The sequence below is a fragment of the Rattus rattus genome, unplaced genomic scaffold, assembly GCF_011064425.1.
Source record: "Rattus rattus isolate New Zealand unplaced genomic scaffold, Rrattus_CSIRO_v1 PGA_scaffold_65, whole genome shotgun sequence".
Lineage (NCBI taxonomy): Eukaryota > Metazoa > Chordata > Mammalia > Rodentia > Muridae > Rattus > Rattus rattus.
In genome coordinates, this window is record NW_022651182.1 from 302 (window position 1) to 11708 (window position 11407).

General features: G+C 40.4%; 1 protein-coding gene across 1 annotated transcript; it reads left to right on the plus strand.

The window, feature by feature from the left end:
• The first annotated feature begins 8421 nt into the window (after window positions 1-8421).
• On the plus strand, window positions 8422-10401 carry LOC116889727 (ATP-dependent DNA helicase PcrA-like). The gene has a single exon (XM_032890602.1). The coding sequence runs from the start codon at window positions 8422-8424 to the stop codon at window positions 10399-10401; it is 1980 nt and encodes a 659-aa protein (XP_032746493.1).
• The last annotated feature ends 1006 nt before the right edge of the window (window positions 10402-11407 follow it).

Below are 11407 nucleotides of genomic sequence, written 5' to 3' on the forward strand. Positions count from 1 at the left end.
CTAGCTGAAGGAATTCGTACTGTCTATCGGCTCGAAGATCTTCGAATCTATAGCATGTGGCAAACTGGAAATATTTTTCTAACCCCCCCATCATTAGCAGCTGCTTATAGAGTTGAGGAGACTGGGATAGAGAGAATTTAACTTGTTTTCCATCTTTGGGAATTATTACTTCGAAGGTGTTGGCTCCCTCTCTTGAAGAAACCGACAAAACAGGGGTCTGCACTTCTGTGAATCCTTCGATGAGTAGGTAATTTCTAAGAGCATTGATGGCTTGACTCTTCTTTATTAGATTGTGGCAGTTGTTCCTTCTGAGATCCAAGTATCTGTGTTTTAGCCTTATGGGCTCAAGAGCGGAATCTACCTCTTCCCTAACTTCAAAGGGAAGTGTTTTGTGGGAATGGCTAACTATTTCGAATTCTTCCACCATTATTTCCCATTCGCCTAGTGGAATCTCAAGGTTGGGGCTCTTTCTTTTCACCAAGGTTCCCTTAACTAGAACAACCGATTCTTTTTTGCAGTCGGGAGGGGTGTTGAAAAGAACTTGAATTTGACTGCTACCGTCCGACACTATTCCAAAATTGAGTTTTCCTAGTTTTTTGATGGATCTAAGGAATCCTGCTATTATTCAGGAGCTTCCTTCAATGAGAGGATGATCGGATATGGGCTTCCTTTTGCTTTGTAGAGACATCAAGTTATTCCACGAGATATAGTTCCTTCATGGCCCTAGTTACAGCCACATAGGAGAGATGTCTGTCGTTGCTTGTGTCGTCCTGCGATTGTTCCAGCAGGTACTTGTACTCAAGCACGATTATCTTTTCCCATTCTAACCCTTTAGATTTGTGAATGGTGCTCAGTGTCACGAAATCCACATCCTTTTTCTGTATTTCGGATTTGGCGAACTTTGCATAACTTTCGAAATTCATGACTATGTCGATAGAGGATTCTTCTGAGGGATTGGGCTGGATATTTTTAAGTCAGGTGGTGAATAGATCTATTTTGTGTAGCTTGGAATCGCTTAGGTGCGTGTTGAAAAACATGAATTCAACTATGTGAGGCATTAGATTAGATAGGTTGTTTTGCGGCATAGCTCTTAGTTTCTTCATTCCTTCGATTAGATATCCTAACTGTATTAGATCCTGGGAATGGATGTGAAGATCTTTTCAGTCTTCACCTTCCATAAGAAAACTGAACAGGTTGGACTTATGGGGTCAGTTTTTACTGTTGTTAATCTCCTTTCTTCCGGAGTCCGAGATGTTGAATTCCTTGTATCAGAGAAGTTCTTTCAGAAGCTCCGAGTTGTCGAATAGCACGGCTCTGAAAACACCCATGATTTTGTCTATTGTCTCATTTTCCATCAGATAGAACCTGGAGTTTTTAAAGGGTATATTGTGCTGTATTAGCTTGTCTATTATTTTTTTGGCGTTGGAGTTTTTGGGGAAGAGTATGGCCCAATTTCCGTAGTCTCTACTTGAGATGATTTTTTTCACTGCTTCGGCCATGGAGCATCTCTGTATATGGCCGCTGTCGAGGTTATGGGAAATGGTTTCGAAATATTTGATTCTTTTTATGTTGTTGGATAAGGTCACTATGTCCGAAGTAGATCTGTAGTTTTTGGATAGGTGCAACTCCAGGAGATTATCGTAGGTGGACTTGATTTCATCGAAGATCTTCTCTTTGGCCTGACTGAATAGGAAGATGCATTGGTTTGGATCGCCGACTATGAGGAAATTTGTGTTGTTTGGGTCTATTATGGTCTTTATGAGCCTTCACTGCATTTCATTTAGGTCCTGCGCTTCATCTATGAGAATAGTGGTGTATTTTTTTCTCCAGTAGTCCCGAATGGGTTTGTGTTTCTGGAGGAGTTTGGTGGTGAGTATGAGGATGTCGTCGAAGTCCAGAAAGTTTTTCTTCTTGAGTACGTTGTCGTACTCTATAAAGACGGGTTCCTGTATCTCCAGAATTGCCGGATCTATTGTGTTGGTGCCCAGAGCTTTATCTGCTTTTCAGATTGAGATTTGGGCCTTTAATTTTTTTACTTGTTCGTCGTGGATGTAGGAGTGTCTTCGTAGATTCCTAAGGGCTTCTTTGATGAATCATTTTGCATCTTCGTCTGCAACTATCTCAAAGTCATGTTTTCGGTGAGGACATATCTTCTCTATGTCTCTTTTGAGTATTTCGCTGAATATGGAGTGTATGGTTCCTAGGGCCTGAGGGGTTTTGTGGGGATCTTTTATCTTTTGGGATATTCTTTTCTTTAGCTCCTGTGCGGCCATGTTGGTATAGGTTATGGCCATTATCTCAAGGGGAGGAACCCCGTAGTGGTCGATGAGGTGAATGATTCTTTCGGTTAGTACTCTGGTCTTTCCTGTTCCTGCTGCCGCTATTACTAGTATCTTCCCCAAAGGGGCTTGTACTATTTGGAGTTGACTGGGATTTAGATAATCGCTCAAATCTTTAGTGGAGGGGATTGTAGGTTGAATAGAAATAATTCTAAATTTTATAGACGATAGAGCGGCCTTATCCCGGTGTTTTAGGTGGGTTGGTTTGTTTTTGTATCATGGGCGATTGAAATGATATTTCTTGGAAGATTGGTTATATCCACTGTTTTTGTGGGAGGTTTGGTAGCTTCTGGATATGGAGTTTATGTGGTAACAAGGAATTCTTCTAAATCCATAGAATCCGAAGAAAAACAAACACTTTAGATTCTCTCTTTTGGATAAGGGAGCATTTGTGGTTCTCTATAGATATCTAAATTAAATGATTCTTATATATTGGGACGAGTAATCTCGATTTTTACTTCAATCCCTTGAAGTCGTTGTCGTGCTGAAGGTGTTGATATTCGTACTGTCGTTTATTGGTGGCGTTGCGGCAATAGTCAGTAGCAGTTATGGTAAGTCTTTGGAGCAGAAAAAGCCTGCAGAAAAACCAGATGATTTTCCGTCCGTTTAGGGTTTAGGAGGCGGAGGCGCCTTCACTTTGACATTGTATTGTTGCGTTTTGGGATATGTTGGCCTGTTCTAGCTGTTGTAGGAGTTGTTCGGCATTGTCCAGCAGAGACTTGATAACGTCTTGGGTGGCTGAATTTTGATTGTTATAGCTATTCTTTAGGTTTTCCATCTTAGTTTTGATGTCGGAGCATATCTGTTTATTGTGCGCAGTTGTGGATTCCGAAGAGGGACCGATAGAAGAACTACCACTTGCATTGGATTGGGAAGAGTCTGGAACAGCAGGAACTGTTTGTGGTTTACTTGATTCGGGAGGATTAGGGTTGTTTTTGGATATGTGTGTCTTGGATAATGCCACAGTTCCCAATACTGCTAATGTACATCCTCCCAGGAAAGCTAGTATCTTTAGGAGTTTGTGGCTGAAGATGAAGGCCACTAAATTTATTTAGTTGGGTGATGTGTGATGGGTCCCACTCAGGAAGTGTTGGTGTCAGTAGTCGCCCCAATCCATTGCTTTGGAGTATTTGCTTTGCTCGGAACCATTGGCGGCCTGTGGACTAGTTTCATATTGTCGTTGGAAGATATCAACCAGGTTATCTAGTAGAAGGTTAAGGGCTATTGGGCTTCTTAGGCCTTCATTTAATAGGTGATATTTGTTATAGCTAATTGGGTATTGTTTATTGTGTACTAGACCTTTTTCGTTGCCTTGTATTTTTTTTATGTCTGGTATGAATTGTGCGTTGTTGTTTTTGGCACTATTCTTCAGTAGGGTTGAAGCGGCCAGAAGGGTTCTTGAGGTTTCGTCCTTAAGAAGCCTCCAATCCTCTTCGTTTGCAAGAAGAAGTAGAGTGTCTGTTGTTCCCTGGAATTTCATGAGGTTGGTTGGATTAAGTGCGGCACTTCCTATGTGCCATCACCAACCATTATCGTCTACCGAGAAGGCGGTGTCTTCTGAAGCGGTGGTTAGTCCTTGGGGTATTGGTTGTTTAAGTCCTATATCCTGGTAGAGTCAGGGGAATTTGGACATTGATTGTATGGTGGAATCTCCTGCACCGAAGGAGGTGGGTGGGTAGGTGAGAACTGTGAAGGTTTTGGAGTTGGTTGTGGTGTAGTTGTTTTTATCGGGATCAAAGCTTGGGTCTACAACCTTTATTTCCTTGAAGTATTCTCGGATGTTCTTGATTCTTTCGTTGAGGTTTTTGGCTATTAGTCCTGCATTATTGAGGGCATTTTTCATGGCGTTTTCTCGATAGTCTCCCTTGAAATGGGTGTTGAAATCTGATTCAGAGGTGAAGTTCTGGATGGATGCTGCGAATTGGTAGAGAAAAACGATTATGTCCTTTTGGGAACCTTCAGCCAAAGGTGCAGTGCCCGGAATTACTTGTTGTTCTAGCGCTGGATGGTGTGCTAGTCTGATATTAGGAGCGCTGTTCTTAAGGTATTTCATTTTTCAGTTTGTTGGTGTGTGACTTTGTGATCCATGACAATTGTTTCCTTCTTCTCCTTGGGCCCATTTGTCAAGAATGCATAGTTCCTCTTCTGAGAATACTGTCGATTGGTACTTCTCGGCCATTTTTTTGTCCTCATTATCATCTAGGCTAAATAATTTTTTTTCCTTTAGAAGGTTGTCGAATCCTAGTTTTTTAAGCTGATCTTTGTTCTTGTCCTTGAGGTCGTTTCAGAACTTGATGAATTTGCCGAATCGGTATAGGGAATTGGCATCTTCTCTGTCGTATTTATCCATGTATGTTTTGAATTTCTCGTAGATCTTTTTTTCCTGTTCATCTTGTCCATTTTCGCAATTATTAGACTTAAAGCATTCGAATATTTTCTGGGAAAAAATCGAGTAGGGGTCCCTGGCTGCTCTATAGTTGGTGATTATTAGTTTTTTATGGGATGGTAGTAGGTCATAGGATTCGGTTATGTCTGTGTAGTCGTCGGCTATAAATTGTTCCAGGAAAAGTAGGATTGTTTTTTTGTTCTTTCAGAATTGGTTATTCCTGAAGACTATACCAGTGTCGTAAAGGTCTTCGTTTCACAGTGAGGGGCCAAATTCCTTTATGTGGGACATGAGTTGGTTAATCTTGGACTGTAGTTGTTGTTTGATCTTCTTTTTGTTTTCGGATACTCTATCGTTGGCAACTATGTATTTGTCTACATGGGTCAAGTAGTCGTACAGTTGAGTTTTTTTGAATTGGTAGGGATAGTAGTCGGGGGGTATCTGTAGACTTAACAATAGATCAGCTTGTCCATTGTAGTTAACCATTATTTTGTATTCTTCGGTTGATGCGGAACCTGTAAGGCCTAGTGTTCCGGCGGTGGCTGTTCCAGCTGTACCTGTTAGTAATACTTTTCAGCCGTTTACTTGTAGGAAATTGGTTGTATGGTTCAAGTGATTTGGATAAGGTTTGAGACTAAATAGGATTTGATGGTGGGTTTGATTTAAGGATAGATGGACTCTATTTTATAAAAATGTTCATCAGCGCTTATTCGATAAAGCAGTATATTTAGTTTTGACTTAAGTGTTGATACTCATAATAGTTAATTAGTACTCCTAAACACCATGTCTATTGATCCAGTACTACAGGGGTTGATGGTCAATCGCCTGATACGGGATGAGGCGGATCGTATGGGTCCCCCTCCACCCATCAAGATATCATTGAATCACGCGTGTAGATGATGCAAAAGGTATTTGATATCCAGGGCCATTCTGATACCCACATTCATTCTTTTTGTTTATTTAGCCGTAAAGCACAAATCTATAGCTTTAGGAGTATTTGCGGGTATTGGATATTTTGGAGTTCTAAATCTATCTTTTGTTCAGGCGTTTGCCATTGCAGGACTGAATGATTCTTGTCGGATGTATCCGGCACAAGCCAAAAAATATAACCTTACCAATTTGTCTAAGAAAGCACTTTGATTGTCCGCATTGAATGCACTTTTGATGGCGATTGACGCAGTTTTCTATGTGATGATACCCATTAATTATTCCGTAGAAAGTAATAGTGGATACAGTGGATCTGTAGATCACGTTTTTGTAGTGCTTCTTCTGTTATCTTCTGTAGCTGTTTTTTTGGCTCTTGGTTTTTATTACTTGCAACTTGCACGTATAAGGGACGATTTGAATAAGTCATAAATTTCGTTATGTCGTCTCCTTTGGAAAACGCGTTTCATCTTGCGGCCATACAGCACATGGCTAATGGAGGAAGACCAGTAGAGCCGATTTCCATAAGGAGAGCGTGTGAGTCATGTTGTACCGCTGGTTTGCTGAACATCATTTGTAATTTTTTGTGTTTGATATTGGGAACGATATTGCTATCAGTATTTAAATCAAATTCTCATTTTCCTGTATCTTTAACAATAATAGTGGCCATTGTTGCATTTGCTGGAAGTTGTTTGAACTCTTTGGCTTCTGGATTTGGATTTGCTTTAGTTACCGCTCTCAAGAGAAACAGAGAAAAAATAGAAATGTCCAGGATATACGATTACATTTCGATTGCTCGTAGATATGCTATTTCAGCGTCATTGGTGTTGATTTTGTTTTTTGCTTATTGTTCTGCGTCTGCGGCGTTAGCTGCGTTTCCATACAATACGTTTAAAACGTTTGATATTGTTTTGTGCATCTTAGCTATGTTTGCTTTTGTAGTATCTTTATTCTTTTTTGTCCGATTCTATTTCCCGATAAGGAAGTTGAAATCGGAGTTCACTCATCTGGAGTGATTTCCTTCACAAGAAAAACAACCACATGCACTTGCAAAAACTGATCGAAGTTAAGTGCTAGGAGAGCTTTTTGTAACTGAGATAAGAATTTCTTATTTAAAGAAATTCTCTTTTTCAGTGCTTTGATAAAGTCGCCAGATCCTTTTCTATAAAAATATCTTTATTTATGGCAAGTAGCATATATTTAGCCAAGAAAAATCTTAGGCTGTCAGGATACATGGATTTAATTTTTGCGGGAGCATGAGCAACACTTATCCTAATATTTGCCATTTATCATTTTGGATATTTGATTCCCAATAGATATTCGGTTTCCACACTTTCTTCTCAGGCTACCACTTCCGGCAAAGTGGCAGGAATCGTGGCAAAAGAAGGTTATATAAAACTTTTTGATGTGGAATTGTTCCAATTCCTATTTATTAGATTTAAGCTGTGGGTTCTTGTAATAACCTTGTGAACCATAACATTGATTTGCTTTGTGGGTAAAATCCTATTAGGATTCTTTTCTCTATTTCAATTTTTTAAACATAAGAGCATACAGCATATTTTTGCTTCTTTGGCCGTTATCTTTCTTCCGTGCATGGGTGGAATAATAGCAATTAATACCTACAAAGCAACAACAAGTACCATAGCCCCTAGATATGTGGCGTCCCATTCCTTTTTGAGATTTAAATTTAGGAAGCTTTGGGAGGTTGAACAGGATGAATCTTCTACCAGACAACAATAGATAATGTACACACGTTTTACAAACAGTAGATTTAACACCAGGGAAGACAGGGAATTAGAGGGATACTTTGGTCGAATACAGGCCACCTTTGGAAGGAAGGCCATGGTTACCTTTTTTGATATGGCCTATGTTCTGATTACCAGCCTGCCTGTTTTTGTGATGATTGCCTATTTCAGACCTGGATCGGATACAACCGGAAATGGAACATGAGGGGATATAGTTGATGCCTTCCACAAGCTGGTTGAACACAAGGTGAATGATTCTTCCACCAAAACATATGGTCTGCTAAGCGCATGGAGAATGTTAGGTTTCTCGGTATGGATGATATTTGCCTTCTACATTTATTTCGTGTTTATCCCATCAAAAACCACCTATCAGACTTTCTTTTCCAGTTATATGGGAATGCGTGCAGTTACCCTTGATGATAACCGAAACTGGAAGGGAAAGATTTCCCAGAAGCAGCTGTTTAGGGCCAACTTCATTCCCGTATTCCTTATTCCAATTGTCTGTGCATTATTCTTCCTTATTGCGGGCTTCACTCATAACTTGGACTGACATGAGGCTGTGCTTAAAAAACTATCCCATAGAGCCAGCACCGTAACTTCCTGAAGTAATGATTTGCCCATATACGGAATGAGGGTTCTGTTCGTGATTGCCTTTGGACTTCAATTCTTCTATATGTTCACTGTGGGTGCTAGCAAGAATGCTCTAAACTGGATGACACGAAGCAACGGGATCATTTACGTGAACATGGATAGGGCCAATGTGGTAATGTCCACAGAGGATCTTCCAATCCCAAATAAAAATAATCCATTTGATATGACTTTACCCGGTACTCAGAAAATTACTCCGGCAGAGATAAAGAAACATGATGAGGAGCTGGCAAAGGAAGCCAAATTGAAGGACTCCAAATACGTAACCTGAGATGAAACTATAGACTTTACTGAACACCCAGAAATGAGCACCGAGGATTTCTTCAAGTACTTGGAGAAGAAGAAAGAGGAGGAGAATCAAAAATAGAGTTTCTCCTACATGTCACTTAATAGTCAGCAACAAGCTGCAGTTCAGGCACCAAATAGACCCGTTTTGGTTTTAGCCGGAGCAGGAACCGGAAAAACTAGGATACTTATAGAGAGGGTAGTTAAGTTTATAAATCAGGATGAAATAGACCCTAGACGGATTCTTATCATAACCTTTACTAACAAGGCAAAAGATGAGATTAGAAGTCGTATAGAACGACAGACGGGAGAGGACAAGATACCCCCCTACATTTTCACATTCCACGCTTTCTTTCATCATCTTCTGGTGAAGGATGTAGAGAAACTGGATACTAAATATAGGAACTTCAAGCTGATAGATGAAAATGACAGACGGGCAATAGTTCGAAGATTGCTCAAACACTTTATCATAGAGGGGAATGACGGTGAAATGGACGTTAGAGACGTCATCAACCTAATCTCGGTTACAAAGATAAGGAGTAATGATCTTTCTCTTATGGAGGAGGCAGAATTGGTCTCAAAGAAGAGAAAGGTGGACTTTAAGTACTTTCTGGAGCTCTACAATCTCTACACCAAAGAACTACGTGACAATAATTATTTTGATTATGACGACCTGGAGGTCTTTGCCCTAAAGGTTCTAGATGTCCCAGAAGTTAGAAAGTACTGGTCCGAATACTTCAAGGCCATACTGATAGACGAGTTTCAGGACACCAGCGGAATACAGATAGCCATAATTCGAAAGATAACTCAACCGGAGGTATCCAATCTATTCTGTGTAGGAGATCCTGATCAATCCATTTATGGTTTCAGGGGAGCCAAACCTGGAATATGCTCCGAGTTTCTTGATGAATACAAGGCTAATTGTATAAAGCTGGAGGATAACTATAGGTCCACTCCACAGATACTCAACGCCGCCAATACCATCATTAATATGTATCGAACGGACCATAGACTTTCTAAGAAACTTAGGGCTGCGTCGGACATTAGAAATGACCATAAGATAACCTGTCGGAAATTCAGAACCGACGAACAAGAAGCTGCTTATGTTTGTTCAGAAATAAAGGCCCTTTTGAGATCCAATAGGGGTATATCCCCCAAAGATATAGTTATCCTCTACAGAAATAACTTCCTGTCAAAGCCCTTTGAGCTGGCCCTAAAGCAGGCAAATATAGAGTATTCCATAACCAATGCTACCGAATTCTTTTCTCGCAAGGAAATTAAGTTTCTATTGTCCTTTCTTAAACTTCTCTACTTCTGGAGGGATGGCGGAGTACACATCTTTCTCTATGATGTGCTTAATGAGTTGAAGGTGGGTGTTGGTGAAAAAGCCTTTAACACCTTCTATGGATTCATGAGGGACGAGGGCCTCAACCTGGTTGATGCCATAGACTCTTTAGATAAATGCTCTGCACTATCTTCTCCGGCTAAAAAAGGTCTAAGGCTAATTGGAGAGTGGATAAAGGAATTGGATCCAATCAAAGAGAAGAGTATATTTGCGGTGGTTAACCGAATAATAGAACTCACAAATTATGAGGAAAGATCACAGAAGGATAAGGCTGAGGGTCGGATGGAGAACATTCAGCAGTTTGCCGAACACCTGTCTCAATTGTCCAGTTCAAATAAAACCAATCGCCAAATAATAGAAGAGATAACACTGAGGAGCGTTGATGTTGGGAGTAAGAAGGAGGATATGGTCTTGCTAAGCACCGTTCATCAGGCTAAAGGACTCGAATATAAGTATGTCTTTATGGTGAAGATGGTAAAGACCGTTTTCCCTTCATTTAGGTCTAAAACTCAAACGGAACTAGAGGAGGAGAGAAGGTTGGCTTATGTTGCTGTAACTCGGGCTCAACACAAACTGTATATTACCTTTTCTCCTGTCAATTCAAAATCAGGAATAAGGATTGATACCCCGTCTCTGTTTGTGGAGGAGATTAGGGATCTACCTGAAGTGGAGTACTACGAGCACTCCAACCCATCCTTTGGGCTCAAAAGAAGATCCTTCTTTTTCTAGCGAAGGTCTTCGGTAATTCTCTTGTCCTTTGGAGCAACCATTTGCTGTAGGATGATCTTTTGTCGTCTTGACTGTGCCGCCTTTTGACTTGTCAAAACAAATCGCTCCATAACAACTGCTTCAGAAATTATTCTTCTTATTTTTCCGTTGTGGGTTAGCATCCACTGGGGAAGGAAGCTCTCCACCCTAGTGATTAATCTATAAATCAAAGAACCCGAAGATTTCTTCATCTTTTTCCCTATTATACTAGGCTAATATTATTGCCTTGTCGCCTAGTATCTAACTCCTTTCTTGCGGAAGTATTCTTTAACCATTTCTAGCACCTCTCCTTCCGTAGAAACATCCAAACATTTTCTTGCAATTTCCCTACATTCCTCAAGAGTCAACTGACTTATTACCCTTTTTATGTTTGGAATTGCAGTCGCACTCATGGACAGGGATTTTACACCCAGTCCAATCAGTATAACGGCCGAAATTGGAGAACTGGACATTTCTCCACATACACTTACTTCTCTGTTTTTAGAAGCAGCACCTTTTATGGCCCAATCTATAAGTCTAAGAATGCTTGGATTGCTGGGTTGGTATAGGTAATTGACTTCCTCCGACATTCTATCCGCAGCATGTGTGTATTGGATAAGGTCATTGCTACCTACTGAAAAGAACTCCGACTCCTCCGAGAATTTATCAGCTAATATAGCGCTGCTTGGTATTTCCACCATCATCCCCAATTTATAGTCTTTCGACACTTTTATACCTTCAGATATTAGTTTCTCTTCCACCTCTTTGGTAATTTTTTTTGCTTCCCGGAATTCATCTATTGTTGCAACCATTGGGAACATGATCTTCAGTTTTCCATGCACACTGGCCCTCAGAAGAGCTCTTAGCTGCGTAACGAATATCTCTCTTTTGCTCAGGCATAATCTAAGGGCCCTATACCCTAGGAAAGGGTTTAGTTCTTTAGGAAACGTGAAGTAGTTAAGGGTTTTGTCTCCACCAATGTCAAGGG